The following is a 19,296-nucleotide window of genomic DNA, read 5'->3' on the forward strand; positions in this document are numbered from 1 at the left end:
AGTGGGACTCTGATCTCTCCTGAGGGGGGACGCTGAATTAGGGCAATGGGCGTTTGTGGTTTTTAAGGTTGACTTGTTTGTTTACTGTGGGGCGGCAGGGTAGCCTAGTGGTTAGAGAGTTGGACTAGGAACCGGAAGGTTGCAAGTTCAAACCCCGAGCTGACAAGGTACAAATCTGTCGTTCTGCCCCTGAACAGGCAGTTAACCCACTGTTCCTAGGCCGTCATTGAAAATAAGAATTTGTTCTTAACTGACTTGCCTGGTTAAATAAAGGTAAAATAAATAAAAATACTGTGTGGTGGAGGAGGAGGGGGGATGTGGGAGGATGAGGAGGGAGGAGGCCTCCTACTTAGCTATCTGTGTGTGGTATATAATCCTCACACTAACACATCCTGGCTGGTGGGTTGTTCTTGTTCATTTGTGCTACAGCTCATTTGTGTATTCTGTCTGTGTTATTTTAATCTGGCGAGTGACTGTCTTCTCTTATCCCGGTGTCACTGCCAAGAATAGAAACGCCATCTTGTTGCAATTTCACAAGCTCATATTTGTTCCACTCGCAAATATGATGTAGTCCTTCCTGACTGACTGCACTGTATCCAGAGAGAGTTATGGGAGCTTATGTGTTCCCTTTTGATGTGGTCATTTATTACGAGGTGGATGAATAATACATGATTAAGACACGTAATGGATACACTGGGACCGGCAGTAAGTCCACTACTCTGTCCTTGGGCAAATTTTTTGCCTGGGACTTTGAGTGTTGTGGCTGTTACCATTGCAGTAGGAGGGAGGGAGGTGGATGTAATGTTGAAGGAGGATGGGTGGGGGGGTGAGAGGAGGAGGAGGCAGAAGCGACGTGTCGGGGGCTGCTGAGCTGAGGAGGAACAAAGCCAGGAACTCCAATACCACTCGCTCTCCTTCCTTCCCCTGCCTCCTAGCAGCTGCCACTTCTGAGCCTGAAGAAAATGAAGGCAGATGAATCAATTTGGCCTGTGGCCCTAAAGTGCACTTGTCTGTGCCCCAGCCTGGCAGGGAATAATGAACAGATAGATTGAGCCGGTGCTCTGCGGCACTGAGGTGCCTCTCTCTGCTGCTGCCTGCCTGATGCATAGCATTGTTGGGCTGGGCCACGCCACCTCCCCCTCCCTCCTCTCCTCCCCATCCCCCAGCAGCAGAGTCTTTCTCCCTCACTGCGTCTCGTTGGGTTAATGGGGGTGAGGGTCCTTTGCGCAGGACACTTTTCAGAACAAATTAGAGGAAGGATCTGTATCCTGGCAAACGCCCTATTCCTCCCCTGCATCTCCTTTTGTCCACCCTGCCGACCGTAGCCCTTCCACAGCCCCACAGCCAGCAGAGAGGAGCTGTGAAGAGAGGAGGTGAAGGTAGAGAAACAGCCAGGAGGATGTCCAGGTCTGGAGGAGGGTAATAAGGACTGACACCGGGATGAGGCTGAAGCACCACCTCCCAGACTACAGCTGACAGGTGAAGAAAGGGCGGGGAGAGGAGAATGAGGAGAGAGAGGGAGAGGTGCTGAGGGGCTGAAAGCTTTCTAATTGGAGCAGGACGGTTGAGACCCTTCTGGCACGGAGGCCCTGAAATGGCTGGCCTGCAAGGTGAGAAGAAAGAGCATGACAACAAAGCATCCCCCAGCAGCCACCAGCTCCCTGCCTGCCTCACTGCCGGCGGGTGGCTGACTGCAGGTTGATCGACATGGGGGAGAGGCGGATTAACCTAGCCTACAGTAGCTTAGCCTAGCGTGAATGGACTATGTCAGACTCACTGAAACACTGCTGTTTTTATTAATGTCACAACAAGCGTGGTTTGTTCTTAGTTTTTTCCCCTTTCTTTATAAACCCCTGCAGTTCAGTTCAGTGTAAATGAGCAGGCTCAAATCGGCAGTCAGCAGCTACTCAACTTGGGAGAAATGAAGATGCTAGAGGGCCCTTTGAAGCTAATTAAAGAGCACAGAGCAGAGCCTCCAGAGAGAGTTTGTCCGCACAACAGACATGTTCAATACCCAGACTAATGGGCCTAATTTCCAGTGCATTATTCATGTACAACACACACGTTACTTGTGTAGTTTTTTATTTCTGCGGAGCGCCTTTAATGGGGAGCAGAGAACCACTCGCTGCCGATGGAACTCAACCTGTTTAACCTTGCCCGTGCTGCGCCTGGCAATTCTCCACGTTGTCTAAAACATGGCCCTTTAGAGAGCTATTCCCCCTAGCGTTACCCAGAGTGCGTTTCAAAGACTTCCCATGATCCTTCAGTGCTTCAGGGAGCCATTTTGACCTTGATCTTTGTCACAGGATTGGCCAATCAGATCTCAGATGAGACCTTTAGCGCCTCCCACAAGTCCTCTGTAATGTAGCCTTGCCCTTCAGTGCTAGTGAGAGAACAATTAGCGTGTGTCCCAAATGCAACCCTATTCTCTATGTTGTCTTCCACTAAATTATTCTCTATGTAGTGGTGCACTACATAGGGAATAGGCTGCCACTTCAGACATGCCCTTAGTAAAACAAAACATTAAAAAATGAAGAGATACTGATAGATCTCAACCGTTTAAAGCCTCTCCTTGGACCTGAACTAAACACACCCTTAATCACAGTTTGACATGGCCAACAGGGCCGGCAGTCTCTATCACAGGCGGTGAATGTAAGCCTGAATCAATTCCTCCCGTCCTGCTGAACAATAGGTTAGAGAGCCTCCTAACAGGCAGGCAGCCAGGCAGGCAGGCAGGCAGGCAGCATCGTTAAGCTTGATACCTTGTTAGCCCCTCTACTCTGATCAATAATCAATGTGATTGCTGACTGAGGATCCACCACTACAGGACCTGCTGGAGTGGGTGTTAACACTGTGGCTGGGATATTTGTCAGCGCTGATGCCTGGTAAACAAAGTAATCAGAGTGCCTGACTGTCTCCCTGGCTCTCAGTGAACTGCACTTGACTTGACAAGATGACGTGAACCTAACCTAACCCCTCTCTCTCTCTCTCTCTCTCTCTCTCTCTCTCTCTCTCTCTCTCTCTCCCCCTCCCTCCCTTCCCGCCATCCATTTTGAGATTCAAGGAATGGTTAGCTTGACAGCCAGTGAGAGAGATGCAGAGAGAAAGAGAGATGGAGAGGCAGAAAGAGGTAGAGAAAGAGTGAGTTGTATGACGGCAGGCACCTGATTACGACCACCTACAGGGTCACACTCTCCTTCCTTCGTTCCTTCCTGTCTGTCTGTCTGCACCCTGATTGTAGTATGTTGTCGTAGCATTCTGCCATTCTGCCGGGCTGTCACTGCTGACCTCAACACCATGCTAGCACCTTTCATCCAATCAGCAGGCCTCATCTGGCCTGACCGGGGCCTCATCAGGCAGGGTAATTAGAAAGGAAATGTGTCTATTTGGCTTGTTGCTGCTAGTCGCTGGGCAGACATACAGAAGGGCTGACAAACAGCCAGGCCAGCCTCTTGCCTCTCTTTCTCTCTCTCAGCCAGGTGGCAATGCCTCCGCCACGCCGCCTCAGTACAGGACCTGTCAGATTAGCTGATGACACTTTTAATTCTACACGGCCGGGGGCCATAATTGATATTTACAGGGAAAGGTTAATTGTAGCAGTGATGTGTTTAAATGACAGTGGAGATCTGGAGACCGAGGCTAGCCACCACGTGCTAGGGCCACCAGGGACCAGAGCAGGCTGCTAGTCAAATGGATTACACCCCACAGGCAGCCATCAGCCGTCCCCATTGTCCTCAGAGAGGGGCTTGTACAGGGCTGATAGGATGAAGTGCTCCTGCGGTGGGGTGGGCTACCTCCTATCTCCTACTCCTCCTCGACTGACTGTGGCAGTGTGGCTGCCTCCCATCTGTCCTAGGAATATGGGTCGCTGCCAAGCCAACGCTCCTCTCATGGCTTGTCTGTCTAGCCCCTACCAAACAACACATGCTCTCAAGTTGGCAGACCCAAAGAAGCAACTTCATCATTCAGTGGTGCACCACTGGGCATATCCGCTATGTGCAGATTGTTCTTGGATACAGGTGTTGCATCAATGTGAAAGTCATTACTTTCAGGCAGACATTTTGGTTACTGGCAGGGCTACTTTGCATACATTCAAACTATGAACTGATACTGAGACATGGGGCTACCTGTTTGCCTTTGTGTTATGGATGGGTGCCCATAGTGTGAATGGACCACACGATGCCAAATGTGATTACACATGGAGTTTGGTCATGTTGTATCTTGTAGTTGCTGTGTAGTTTTATGTGGTATCAAGTTGGTCTTCTTTGACTCGAGTCTTACTAAAAGCAATACTTTGTCTCTATTCTATGAAAAATGTTTGGTAACACTTTCTATGGATACCCTCTTCATAATACACAACATATTATTTTTCTACTGTATAATAACGAATGCTTCTTCCTCTGTTTCTTTCCTCTAGACCAAGGCCCTGCAGGTGCGCCCGGTGAGGCTGGATGATGATGGGGCCATGCAGGAGATCAACAGACCCAACAGGAGCACGTCTAAAGAGCACCTCAGTGAGGTAAGAGAGACGCGCTAGTCCTACCCCCCAGACCATTAGACCCCCAGATAGGCTTAGGAGGTGTACCGTATATATCGTATACCGGGGTATTCGGGAAAAGCCACGGATGGCTTTTCAATGCCTTCAATACTGTCAACAGTATTTATTTGAAGTTTTTCAATACATTTTAATATTTGTAGATACTTTTTAAGTTAATACCAGCAGTCAACTTGTGCAATACATTAGGAGATAAAGCAGGTTGTATTCTTCATTTCACCTGTCACATTATTTTACATTTATGAAACTTACTGTAGTTCCCCAGAACAGTTGAGTCAGTCAGGTGTTTGTTTGTAAATAGCACAACGGGAGACAGCAGGTGCTGGTGAGTCCATAGCGTTCTATATCTATCAGAGTCTCTGTTGTGCTGCAGACATGAGGTGATGAAGCTACACTTGTATGCAATTCATTACTAAATGTTTGCCATCAGATATCTTATAATGGCTTTCTGACAGAAGTCAAAGAGCTCGAAATGAGTTGTCTGTACAGCTGCCATTTTTTCCATGTGCTTCTTACTAATATCTTTGTTTTCCTCTGCTCCATGTACACATGTGCTGCTCTTCCTTCAGAAAAGCATGCATCACAATTTTGTTCACTTGCACAATTTCTCTCGTTCCCGTTTGCTTGTAGATGTCCACACTCACCGAAAATAGAATTTGGTAGCTAATAGCTATACTTGTATAACTTTATGAGCTGGATTTGCCTGTCTTTGCAATTATTTTTTATTTTTTTCACTCGTTAGCATTTAGCTAACAGATTCTATCAGATTCCGCTATTAGTTTGTGCTAATTGTGTTAGCATTGTAGTAAAATAAACCCAATGGGCTTTTCTTGCGCGTTCCTTGTGTGCTGTGCCGGTAATACTGTAAATCACAGGATAAGAGAAGGACAGTATGACAATATTCAAATCTGGATACCGTTCAAGCCTACCATCAGACCCCCAGACCATCAGACCCACAGACCATAAGACCCCCAGACCATAAGACCCAGAGACCATCAGACCCCCAGACCATCAGACCCAGAGACCATCAGACCCCGAGACCATCCGACCCCGAGACCATCAGACCCCGAGACCATCTGACCCCGAGACCATCAGACCCCCAGACCCTCCTGGCTACGTTATGTACCCCGGACAATCCTCAAAATATGCTATGGCCAAAGTAAACTGTTTTGCAATAACCAGAAAAGCAAACCATTAGCTGAATATATCAATACATGCCACATCATGAGTTAATAAAAAAATACAACATGACTGCCTACCTTGTTACAACGTGTTTAATTAGGGCTGTATCTCCCCCAGACCCTCCAGAACTCCTAACAGGAGACCAGACCAGCAACAGGCTATCTAGTTACCTAGTCCAGACTCACACGTCATAAATCCACATGCAATAGAAAACCGTCCTGATCAACAGCGACAAGCAGAAAACTATTAGCCAAGCCACACAGACACACAGCTATCACACTAGGACTGCATCCCAAATGACACCGTATTCCCTATATAGTGCACTACTTTTGACCAGGGCCTATATGGCCCCATAGGGATTAGGGTGCCATTTGGGACGTAGACTAGATGCCCTGCGACATTCAAAGCCTGCTATGGTTATGTAGATGTGACCTAAGGCTGTTCCACTAGGTGGTAGCTGACCCTCGCCGACCAGGACAGCAAAGAGTTAAAGGTCTTTCCAATTACTGCTGTGTGTGCGTCCATATGCTAGCACATTTAAAAGACGAGTGGGTGGTATAGAAAACGAAGGCAGCTAGGGTGTCGGTTGGCGCTAGGGATGAGATAATGCAATTTAGATACAGGAAAAGTAATATGAATTTATGCAAAATCCCCAAGCGGGTCATTTTAAATCAATGTAGAATATGCTTCCTAACTAATGCCTGTCAACCAGGCCTCCCAAACCTCAGTAAATTCAATCAGACAGTTAATTTAGCTGGAGGATGTAAGGGTGTGTGTGTGTGGGGAGGGGCTGCAACTTCTACAGTCAAAGAAGTGATCGAGGAAAAATTATGGAGAGAAAAGATTTTAATGAACTAAATGCGTTGTTCAAGCTATTCAGAATTCCCAAAGAAAATGTAGAGATGTGGAGAGAGAGAAAAAAACACTCCCCCACCCCATTCACATTATATTTTCCCTTTTCCCTTTTCTAAGCCTTCTCTCTCTCTCTCTCTCTCTCTCTCTCTCTCTCTCTGTCCCCCTGTCTCTCTCTCTGTCCCCCTCTCTCTCTCTCTCTCTCTCTCCTGCCATTCCTCATATATTTGGGCTGTTTTTTAATGAAAAAGTCAGGAGAAAGTGCTGGGTTTGGCAGATAAAAAGGTGCTGGCGGATGACAGTTCTGACAGGCAAATGCGACAGTGAAGGGTGTTTGGGGTACGGGGAGGAGGAGCGGGGGAACTGTTCAAATTGCATGCTGTAATCGTCGACGGTGTTAGATATGGCATGTCTCCCTAATCTCCTGCCAAATAGATAGTGCAAAGACGCTGATCGCTGTAGCAATGCCATCCATCCCTAGCTATCCATCTCTTTAATCCACAGATAGGGTCTCTGAGCAGAGCTGGGCCCACTCAGGGCGAGACCTGTCTGGCCACTGCTGGAGAGGAAGGGTTTCCTTTCACTGTCTTCTTTTTTCAACTACTGCCTCTGCACTGTGAGAGAACAAACAGTCATTTTCATTAAATGCATAACTCATATTTGATTCCTACACCAAAGTGGTCCCAGGCTATAAGAGTTCTTAACTAATTATGTACTGTGCTGTAGCCGTGAATCATTAGCCAAATGGATTTTGTGTTGATGGACCAGCCCCTGGTTCAGCTGGCCCCCGGCAGAAAGCTGTCGTACAGGCAGGGATTAGGGAAATGTGGAGGGAGATTTTCTGTGCTTCTGTGTCAGTGTGCAAGGGGGAGGGTGGAAGGGAGAGAGAGTGTAGCGGGGGGAGAGAGGGTGGCAGTACTGCTGGGGTCTCACCCTCCCAGCCACCCACTCCCGCTGGAGAGCTCGGAGGCCTGCTGCTGGCTGCATGCTGGAAGCTGTCCCCGTTTTTACACACACACACACACACACACAATTCACACTCTGCCGAGCCCCGATTGGCCCATTTCAGTTTCCGCACTTCAAAATCCAATAGTCTGGCCCGTAGGAAAACCAACTGCCAGGCCTCGCCCTGCTTGTCGCCGTGGCTTTGAGGGTCCGGGGGAGGGGGCGTGGAAATGGGGAGAGGATTAGGGGGCGAATTTAGCAACATTTCTGTTCTCCGGGGCTGTTTAGTTAACCCTAAAACGCAGCCAGCGTCCTCCACACCCCCCTGACTCCCCCCTATCCTCCCCCACCTCACTGCTGCCTCTCTGGGGCAGGTTCTTAAATCCTTTTGAAGTCCTAAGCGCTTCAGAAATCCATTGAGAGCCATGTATAATGGCTTTTAAGAGAGAGTGTTTAGCTGAATCCCAGCCCCATGGCTTATGAACCGCTGCTTTAATGGATTCTTCCCCTCTTCTCTTCACCAAGACTAAATCCAATGGATTGTCCCTCATTATCATTTAAATAAGCCTCTCTTTCTACTCCAAACGCTCCAACTTGAATGAACCCTGCATAGTAAGGCTAATTCCAAATGGCCTTGGCCTCCTGTTACTGAGTCACACACACATGCACACACACATTATGCATGCATGCACATTCACTCACTCACACACACACTACACATACGTTGTTCGCTTTTGCCCCTTTGTGTCCACATATATGGCTGGCCCTGCCCCTCTGCCCTCCACCTCTACCCCTCCTTCTCCCTCCCTCTATCTCAGGCGGTGGGGACAGGAGGGGTGAATGGAGAGGGAATAGTCTTTTGATTCCCGCAGAGCTGACTTTCCGGTTCACAGTAGGACACCTCCCTAATTGTCACAGTGGGGTTGAGACTGTGATTCGGAAGGCACAGAGGCACTGATGAGGGCTAAAGCGCAGAGGAAGGTGTGGGAGGGAGAGATGGAGGGATTGGAGGTACTATGGACAAAATTGGTCTTGCAGAAAAGTCCCCTCCTGAGACTGCAAATTGCCAATCGAAATGGAGGAATAAAGGGGGGAAAGTGGAAGGAGAGGAAGGAGAGGGAGATTGGGAGATTGGTATTCTGACTGTGACCTGAGTGAGTGACGGAGAGAGAGATAAAAAGAGAGAGAGATGGACTCTCCCTGTCAGAGGCCTCGTCTATCAACAGAAGCGAGCACACTATGTCAGCATACACATGACAGGGTTATTATATAGTATCAGTGTATTTGACATTATATATAAGTGAATGAGACAACCATTATTGGGTTTGTCCAATGGAGCGATTTCAGTGTCAACCGAAATTGTATTTGAATTCCAGAATTTTGAATTTATATTAGGATATTGAATTTGAATTTAAGATGTTTTAATTTGTAATGCACAAATTGAATCATTGAATTCATAAATTGAAATTGTATTTTATGATTTGAAACTGAATTGAATGAATATTCAATTCAGTTTAAAAATGATATTTAATGGAATATTCCTATTCAATATTTATATGTTCAGTTTCAATGTGGTAGATACTGCATTCATATACTGTGTATCAAGTTTCCAAACTATCATTTCACGTTTATCAAAGTTTCATATATTCAACTTCTCAGATGCATTCAGATTGAGTTTTCAAATGCAGCTCTTTAAATTCAGATTCAAAACCAGAGACAACATCATGGTACTTTGCTAATCAGGAAAGGTAGAGGAGCATTGCTCTCTGTGGTAAACGGAAGCTTCGGGCGTTTTCTGAAGCCAATGTGGCATGTTTCATTTCATTTAAACTATTTTGACCCCAATCCTGAAAGATTAGACTCTGGGTAACTTGTCTGAGACCTGAAACGTTGCCTTGTCTGGCGTACAGGAGACCTGGATTAGAACCCCATCAGTCAAACTAACACGTCTTCAGGTCTCAGGCAAGGTTGCTCCTCACATGCATGGATCACCAAACTACCTCTGTTGCACTCTCATTAAATGGGGTGCACAGATCCTGCTGCTTCTGTTTGCCACAGGAAGTGTCGTTGTTTTGCAGTAGGCCTGATTTGAACCCAGTCAGTTATATTGGTGCCATGATCTCTGAATATGCGGTCAAAGGGGGTTGAAATGTAACTGAGGAGGTTCGATGAACCACGCTCTTTTGATGAGTAACTTTACTGGAGACTTGAAGACTTGTTAGCTTCCTGAACTCATCCCTATGGGCTTTAGCTGTGGACTAACACAGTCCTGCGAACCCAGTCAGTCACAAGAGCACGATTAAATAGGGAGTGGAAAGGCTATCCTTAGAAGGGCTTTGACGGGACTATTATACTATATTCTTATTGGGGCAAATTGCGTTTTTTTTGTGACACTACGTTCTAACATGTCTTGCACGGCCTGTGAGGGGAACAGAAGGCACATTCGTGTTCCAGAGAGTCTAGGCTCTCAGAAATGGGGTCATAATAGCTTTTAGCCAAAAAACTGTTCAAATGCTAGAGACAAATTCATAGGAAGACAATACATTAAACCATTCACATTGGCTTCAGAAACTGCAAGAAGCTTCTTTTTACCACAGAGAGTGTTTCATTCCATCTGTTCTTCTCTACATTTCCTGGCTGGATAAAGTACTAGGATGTTGTCTCTGGTTGAGAAACTACATTTAGAGAACTGCATTTGAATGCATCTGAGAAGTTGAATATATGAAACTTTGATAAACTTTAAATTATAGTTGGTAAACTTTATTTTGAAACTGAATATATAATCATTGAATTTGAATATTCAATTAAATTGATATTGAATTTGAAAACTGAATGCAATATTCATTCAATTCAGTTTCAAATCATGAAATACAAGTTACATTTATGAATTCAATGATTTAAAAAAGTGCAGAAATTAAAAAAATATCTCATTCAAATTCAAAATCCTAATACAAATTCAGTATAATGTAATACAAATACGATTTCTGTTGTCACTGAAATTGCTCAATATTGTCCATACATGCATACAAAACTCAACTTTGACCCTGAACTACACCCCATTACTTATACTGTAAATGTTATCCCACTCCACTAAATCATTTTTACACAAATCAATGAAAGATGGGTTGTTAAGGGTGATGCAATGAAATGGTATATTTATGTAGTGCTATACTGTATTCATGTTTCATCTGAGCTGTTGTTCACCCCAAAAACATGGGAGACAGAAGGTTAACATGAATATTGATATTAAACTATAGCGGCCTCATAATTTCTGTGTCAGCGGCTGGCTCATGGCCCCTAAAGGTCAACCCTGTTCTCCTCTCTCTCTACAGAGCTCCACTCACTCGCTGTCAGGCCGGGGCTACTCGGTAAGTGACATTTTCATGCTTCATGACTTTTACGGCAGAATTACAATCTCCAACGGCCCTCTTTATGGCTCCGCCGCGCGATACTTTTATTATGTTAAATAGAGTAATGGAGAAATCATGAAATTAGGGACATTAATCTTGAATGACTGGTTAAATTGTAGGAAGGAAGGGAAGACACTGAGCCCCAAATGACACCCTATTCCCTACGTAGTGCATTACTTTTGACCAGGGCCCCATAGAGTGTCTTGCTCTACCTTGGGTAAATGTGCCTATTTTATTGACATCCATCACGTCAGGCCAGGCAGGCAGGCAGCCATTCAGTGGTTTAGCAGTTTAAGTGTTAGAGGAGGTGTCTTCCTCCAACTGCCTGCCATCTAGTCATTTGATTCAGTTGTCAGACATTATGCTTAAAAGCCTTTTTTTTAAAGTGAGTGCCTGCATTGATACACAAAAGTAATTTTCCCACTATACATATAATATAATATACTACCTTATCCTTTTAGAAAACCCATAGCATAGCTGTTATTATGTAGGCCTATCTTATGAATAGGGGAAATATAACTCCTTTCACATTGAGCGCTATACTTTCGTTACCGTTGAATTGAAAATGTAGAATGTGTTCTTGTGCAAAGTGAAAGTTTTATAAAAAATCTTGTCAGCCCATTCGTATTATAATGTACACTGGTTCACTTATTGTCACTAGGAAACTATTTTTCACATTTAAAAGTATATTTTGCAAACTACGCACCAGTATGTGTTTTTTAAACCTAATGAACCTTTTCACTTATCATTATTTGCAGAAAGCTGATGAGTATTGCTTTAATGATGAGGCTCGGAGTTGATAGAGGCAGTTGTGAGGCTTTCTAGTTGTCCATGTTGTCCTCTACACTCTACACAAAAAACAAGGTACTATCTAGAAACCTAAAATGGTTCTTTGGCTGTCCCCATAGGAGAAGTCTTTGAAGAACCATTCTTGGTTCCAGGTAGAACCCTTTTGAGTTCCATGTATAACCCTTTCCACAGAGGGTTGTACATGGAACCCAAAAGAGTTCTACCTGGAACCAAAAGGGGTTCTACGTGGAACCAAAAAGGATTATCCTATGGGGACAACCAAATAACCATTTTGGAACCTGGTTTTCTAAGCGTCTACATGAAAGGGCTAATTTATAGAGCGACTTTTATCTCCCGTTACAACACTAGACCTGCCTGTGAGTGTCATGGCAATTCATATTGTAGCTTCAGTGTTATCAAACAAATAAAAAACATTTATAAATGGTTTGTCACTGCTAATCAGGGGAAGAGTATCTGCTGAGGTAGCGTTTAAAGAGCCAAACAAAGCTTAAGTTAAAAGACATTGATCTGTGTGGGTCCTTATGGTGCTACTGCTGCATGGAAATGGAACTTGTCTCATTCCTATTCCCTCATGGCTGCATACTCTCACAGAGATGAAAACAAACAAGACCTCCCGGAAGCTGCTGCAGCCCTTTCACTTGAGCTGTCAGTTTGAGTCTAGTGGAGGGAAGGAAGGAAGGAAGGAGAAGGCCCCCTGTCTGTATCTGTTCTTTACGGATAGCGAGGCAGGGGGAGGGTGAGAGAAGAGAGAGAGTAAGATCAACAAAGATCGAGAGAGAGGGAAGTAGAAAAGGAGGGAGGGAGTGAAGCAAGAAAAAAGCAAGAAAGTGCACAGGGGCAGGAAGTCTCACATTGTCCTATCTGATGGTGCTGCCCTCTGGGCTGCTTGTGGGCAGAATGATTCAGAGGCTCGGCTCTCTCAGAGTGCGCTCAACTCTGACTTCAGGGGCCGCACAGAGACCCTTATCAGCAGGTGCTCTGGGCTCTGAAATGGGGCCTCGGAACCACCAGGGGCCTGTCTGAAAGAGGGCGAAACGAATGCAGCTTGTGGCTGGAGGAAGGAGAGGGGTAGCGGGTAGGTGGGGGGTGGTTTTATCTGTCACAAGGCACTAAGAGGTCAAAAACCCAATCTCTCTTGACAGTTTGTTTTCCACTTCTATAGGAGATAACGCCTCCGCTGTTTCCCCTGACATATGTTTCTGACGTTGCATGCCTGCCAGGCTGCTTTATCAGAGAGGTTCATTTTAGACGTAAAAGAAGACATTCAGATGTAGACATATACCGAATTGGAGCTGTAGGAGGACTGAAGCCGTAGGTTCAGTAGTAAAAAATTATATATTGTTGGAACATCATATTTATAGGTACATGTTAGCATGTATTAACGTACAATATTGCTAGTTCCCCATTAGCATACATGAGCTGTACACATCCGGCTCCTTACATTAATCTGTATTAAACTCCATCGCTGATAACAGGTAATATACAGCACAACCACTGAGCACCACTATCAGTCTGAGGTAAAAGTGGATGTGGAATAGTTTCAGGTCCTGTTTCCCTCTCCTCTCTTCTGTGTTCCTCTGGCTTTATTATAGTGTCACACGTTTGGGAGACAACATCTGGCCCATTTCCTCAGCTGTTCACTACCTCCTTGTTTTTACAGGGGAGAGGAGAAGGAGATGGCCCCTGTCCCTAAGTCTTTCGGGTGAATTATCTTTCTCTCTGGGGCCCCTTTGATAAAAACCTCCAGTCCTCCTCTGTGCCTCGCTCGGCGAGATAGGCTTTTAAGAGACGGAGAGAAATGTCAAAATATCACGATGTGGCTATCTGCCCCTCCAATATCCTCTGCAGGCTTGAAACAGAACAGAGGAAGACAGTTTACGAAAATATGAAACAGCTCCTTTTCACCAAGAGGAAGCGATTGAGCTTCCCCCAGCCACTGAAGGCCCAACTGTTGTTTTCCCCCCTTCACAATGCAGTCTTGAAAAGGCAACACAGTGACCAGGGCAGGGTTTCCCAAACTCGGTGCTCGGGACCCCAAGGGGGGCACGTTTTGGTTTTTGTCCTAGCACTACACAGCTGATTCAAATAATCAACTAATCATCAAGCTTTGATCAGCCCAATGTGTAGTGCTAGGGCGAAAAACTAAACGTGAACCCCTTGGGGTCCCGAGGACCGAGTTTGGGAAACGCTGGACTAGGGCCAGACCCTTTCAATGATGGACTCTTTATGTCACTGCCTACGTCGATAAAAAACAAACATCCAGGGACTGAAATTCCAACAAATCACGAGGCAGACATGCCAGAACGTCGCGATTCAAAACCAAAGTTTGCATGCAAAACCTTTTAGTAGCCGGCAGGTAGCCTTGTGGTTAGAGCATTGGGCCGGTAACCGAAAGGTTGCTAGATCGAATCCCCGAGCTGACAAGGTAAAAATCTGTCGTTCTGCCCCTGAACAAGGCAGTTAACCCACTGTTCCTAGCCGTCATTGTAAATAAGAATTTGTTCTTAACTAACTTGCCTAGTTAAATACAGGTTAAATAAAGAAATGTAGTTGATGCAAACGAGTCACCTGTGAAATGCACTTGTTAAAAATTACCTCTGATTTCCATCTTGCTATTTTATTCAAGTGGATAAATTAGTGACGTAGGCATTGACGTAGTTCCTCTGTGCCAATAGAGTCACTGTGTTGCCTAGGGTCCGGCTTTTCAGACTATTCACAATGATTGTAGATAGACCTTGTACTGAGATGCAGTTGGAATACTGATACTGTACGTTTTTGGGAGGGTTTATCAGTATGTTAGTAGTTAGGAGCTCTAGGTTGAGCTGGAGTGTTTATAGCTCACAGACACACCTGTTGGGTATTACCCTGCTCCGATTTATTTAATCGTATTTTATGCTAGATGAGTCTACACTCAAACATAACATTCGCAAAGTCATCTGTGCGTTTCTAAAACAACCTCATTTAATTGATTTGGCATTCATGACCTCCGCTTTGTTCCAAATAAATGTCCTTGTCTGACAAGCAAGGTTTAAAGACAAAAGATCTTTATCAAATACATAATAAGCTCTATTAAAAAGCTTCATGGTTTATTTAACTAAACAACATGATTCATCTGATTAAATGTCAAATAAACCGATTGTTATAAAAGCCAAAGAAGGAAATTGAGGGGAAATTATACATCATATTTAATGTGATTTTACTATAAACATGTACATCTTTCTCAGTGAATGTAACGTCACATATTACCCACCAATACACCCTATGAGCTGAGGAAGGCCCTATCTTTTCCCCTACATTGAAACTCTCTCGCTCTCTCTCTCTATTGCTCTCTCTCTCTTTCTCTCTGTATCTCTCTGTCTTTCACTCTCTCTCTATTTTTGTCCACAGTATATTTGTCTCCCCTGTCTCACCTTGAAACTCCCCCATCCCAGACCGCCTCTGTTCGGCCATAGTTTCCATCGTCCTGCAGGTGTCTAGCTACATACCAGCGGGCCCTGCACATTGTGAAAATTAGTCAAATAAACCAATGGCCCAGCAGGAAAGGGTTGGAGCCCTGACATTGTCCCCTCCCTCTAGTGAGGTGTTGTCTGTCAGGGGCGCTCCAGAAGGGCTGTCCGGGTTGCAAACCCTATTTGATTATGCCTGTGTGCGGGCCTGCTTCAGAGCAGGGGCCTGCTGCTCCCCTCTCGCCGGGGGAGCCCGGCTGTTGCCACTAGCAACAGATAAAAATGTCTGTTAACCACAGCAGGGCCCACAACACATCAATCATTTGCTCCAGATAAAGGCTTTAGGCTTCTGGGTGCCTGGCACACTGAATGGCGGTGGACAGAAAATCCCCTTTCCAATGACTGCACAGCCCCTATGGTGGAGGGGTGGAGATGCCATTTAAAATCCGCCAACACAAAAGGTACTCTGGGAGAGGTCATTTGAATAAAAAGGCGACATGGTGAATTAGTGCAGGCCTGGCCTCAGAAACCGCCGGCATAGTTCGCTTGTTCTAAATGAACTCTTAATTGCTTTTGCCCACTTGGCTTTGCGCCTAAGGCTTTGTGCAAGAGAAGGGGAGTTCGGCATCGCTGCATACCTGCATATGGCTTTTCGAATGGAATTGATATTAGTGACTGAAAAACAACTTAGAATGACCTAGAGGGCTGTGAAGTGATTTTGGCCCAGTGGCATTTTTCTCTAGAGGTGACTTTAATGGTTCATTTCAGCCCTTTCTCAATCCAAACCACTGTTAAAGTAGAACTAATATTAGAGAATGTACAAGGCTCTATGTAGATCTAATAGATTATTAAATGAATCTCAGTGTTACAAACATGTTTATGTCACACTGAAACACGCAGACCCCAGGGGTATAGGGTAAATATGTATTTGTTTTTCTTGGTTGATGCCCCCCACCAACTTGGCCCAATTTAAGTGACGATGCTCTCAGGATTTGTATACCGCTAACATTCCCCATTAACTTACACCTTCCTAATATTGAGTTCCACCTTTTTCCCTCAGAACAGCTTCAATTCGTTGGGGCATGGTGTCGAAGGTGTCGAAAGTGTTCCACAGTGATGCTGGCCCATGTTGACTCCAATGCTTCCCACAGTTGTGTCAAGATGTCCTTTTGGTGGTGGACCATTCTTGATACACATGAGAAATTGTTGAGCCTCAAATATCCAGCAGCGCTGCAGTTCTTTACACAAACTGGTGCGCCTGGTACCTACTACCATACCCAGTTCAAAGACACTTAAACATTTTGTCTTGCCCATTTATCCTCTGAATGATGCACATACACAATCCGTGTCGCAAGGCTTAAAAATCTGTCTTTAAACCATCTTCTCCCCTTCATCTACACTGATTGAAGTGGATTTAACAAGTGAAATCAGTAGAAGATCATAGCTTTCACCTGGATTCACCATGTCATGGAAAGGGAAGGTGTTCCTAATATTTTGTACACAGTGTATATGGGCACTCTAGACAAATAATTCTACTCATATATTTCATACACCGCAATCAAGGCCCAATTACATGCTACTTTCATTTCTAAAATCTCTGAATGCAGACTTGAATGCTTTAATAAGCTGTGTAATGAAGGATCTGGGTGTTTGTCCATTCTCCTAGATTTACTATGGCTTTTATAGCCCATTATAACATACCATTTGCATCAGCAAATTACAATGCTCGATATCATTATCCAACCCTAAACCTGATCATAAATTAAACCTCCCATTTCAAACATCCATCTGTCTGGGGAGGGATTTCTGGCTGCATTCTCACCGGGGAGGGAAATGAAGGACAGAGAGGGGAGAGAGTGAGAGAAAGAGGGGGAGAGGCCAGAGAGGGAAAGAAATGTGAGAGAGAGCGGAGAGAGTGAGAGAAAGAGGGGGAGAGGCCAGAGAGGGAGAGAAATGCGAGAGAGAGCGGAGAGAGTGAGAGAAAGAGGGGGAGAGGCCAGAAAGGGAGAGAAATGTGAGAGAGAGCGGAGAGAGTGAGAGAAAGAGGGGGAGAGGCCAGAGAGGGAGAGAAATGTGAGAGAGAGCGGAGAGAGTGAGAGAAAGAGGGGGAGAGGCCAGAGAGGGAGAGAGTAGCCTCCTGTGGGTTGTAAATAACTTCACTTCGTCAGTCAGAGGCATTCATTCATGTAATCAGCCCTGGCTCTTTCTCTCTGCCTCCTCTCCTCCCAGCTCAAACTCAGAGGCCACATTAAAAGCTAATCAGTGGCCATCTTGGTGTAGAGGCTGTGATGCTGACTCTTCTAACCAGGATCACTAACCTTCCTGCTGTCATCTGGCACAGAAGCAGATTAGTATGTGCAGATCGATATGATTAGAGGGCTTGGCCTTACTATGTCACCAAAGAGGGGTGTATTTGTATTCAAAATGGCACCAGCTCTATCATTCTTTCTTCCTCTCCTGTTCCCTTTAATTTCCCTTCCCCTCTGTCTTTCTCGCTTTCCCTTTCTCTCTCTTTCTCTTTTCTGTCTCTCTGTATACGGTATATATAACATGTGCCATTTAGTAGACACTTATCCAAAGTGACTTGGATGAAAGAAATGTGTGCATACTGTAAATGTTTCACTCATGGGTGGTCTAGGGAATCAAACCAACAATCCTGGCATTACAAAAACCACGCTCCATACTCTACCACCTGAGCTACAGAGGACCACTCTCTAGCAACTTGATTATACACTGAAGGGAACATAATAAATGTACACTGCTGCAGGTAATTAATTCAGCATGGCTAGTGAAATATTAGTCAAAGGTAGAGACACACAGACAGACACATATCCGTCCCCTCCAGGTATCCACCGAAAACCATTTTAGATCTGGTAAAAAAAATACATCTTTGTGATTTTGAGACAGCGCATCTTGTCTTGACTGTTTCTATGATTCATTCCCACATGTGAAAACATCTTACTGCACTGCTGTGCCTAGCTGTTGAAATCCTCTCTCCGCTTAGTCTGTCTCCCGAGCGCCCTAACGATTGTTTCAGGAAACAAGCAGGAAACATACCTGTGATGGCCAAATCTTACTGGGAGAGGAAGAACAAAAGGCGCTATGCAACAGATAGCTGCAGGCTTGTGTCAGAGGAAGGACCTAAAAATTGTCAAAGACTCCAGCCACCCAAGTCATAGATTGTTCTCTCTGCTACCGCACTACAAGTGGTACCGATGCACCAAGTCGGGACCCTGAACAGCTTCTACCCCCAATTCATAAGTCTGCTAAATAGTTAACCAAATAGCTATCAGGACTATCTGGACTATCTGGACTATCTGGACTATCTGGACTATCTGGACTATCTGGACTATCTGGATTATCAGGACTATCTGGACTATCTGCATGGACCCTTTCTGCACCCTTTCTATTACTAAATTTTCTTTCTCTCTGTGTTGTTGGGAAGGGCCCATAAGTCAGCATTTCACTGTTAGTCTACACCTGTTGTTTATGAAGCATGTGATGAATAACATTTGATTTGATTTGATTTGGAGCAGAGCTGAGAGCAGAGTAAACGTCCTCTACTGTGAGACTAAAGACCCGTGGGCCTCACCGAACCCCGAGAGCTCCCACCACCAAGAGCTCCCACCACCGCGTAAACAAAGCCTGAAATGAAGGGGAGCCTGGGGCTGACACATTAACACCACTGCTAAAATGTTTATTTTATGGCCCTGGTGGATTCCAGCATTGGGACTTCAGGGGTGGAAAAATGAACACCACTTGCCTTCGCCTGCCTGCCTTTTTGCAGTCTCTCATTTGAATCTAGCGTTTTTCTCATCTCTTTTTGTCCGTCGCCTCGCTCTCTGCGACTCTCACACCTCCTACAACACTTCCTTAGCTCATTTTAAAGGTACTAAAACCCTGGCTCATAGCCTTTTAAGGGTGTTAGGTGATACTTTATTCATTTTTCATTTGAAGGCATCTGAATGTCTTTAGCTGTAATGCAGGCTGTAACTTTGGTTGTCATGCCACGATTCAGTGGTTCGCAGCAAGGCCTTAGTTAAGGTTACAAAGTAACCACACAAGATGATACTACTACAGTACATTCCATAGGATT

At 45.1% G+C, this 19,296-nt stretch overlaps 1 protein-coding gene across 5 annotated transcripts in view; it reads left to right on the forward strand.

Annotated features, from left to right (window-relative positions):
* LOC139389743 (autism susceptibility gene 2 protein-like) overlaps positions 1-19,296 on the forward strand; it is a 452,500-nt gene that overhangs the window by 176,372 nt on the left and 256,832 nt on the right. For 4 of the 5 annotated variants that reach the window (XM_071136669.1, XM_071136666.1, XM_071136667.1 and 1 more), the window contains exons 3-4: positions 4,418-4,519; positions 10,867-10,902. In XM_071136669.1, coding sequence (XP_070992770.1) covers positions 4,418-4,519; positions 10,867-10,902 — 138 coding nt within the window. The remainder of the gene's footprint in view (positions 1-4,417; positions 4,520-10,866; positions 10,903-19,296) is intronic. The other variant, XM_071136670.1, reaches the window with a different exon arrangement.

Source organism: Oncorhynchus clarkii, chromosome 30, assembly GCF_045791955.1.
Source record: "Oncorhynchus clarkii lewisi isolate Uvic-CL-2024 chromosome 30, UVic_Ocla_1.0, whole genome shotgun sequence".
Lineage (NCBI taxonomy): Eukaryota > Metazoa > Chordata > Actinopteri > Salmoniformes > Salmonidae > Oncorhynchus > Oncorhynchus clarkii.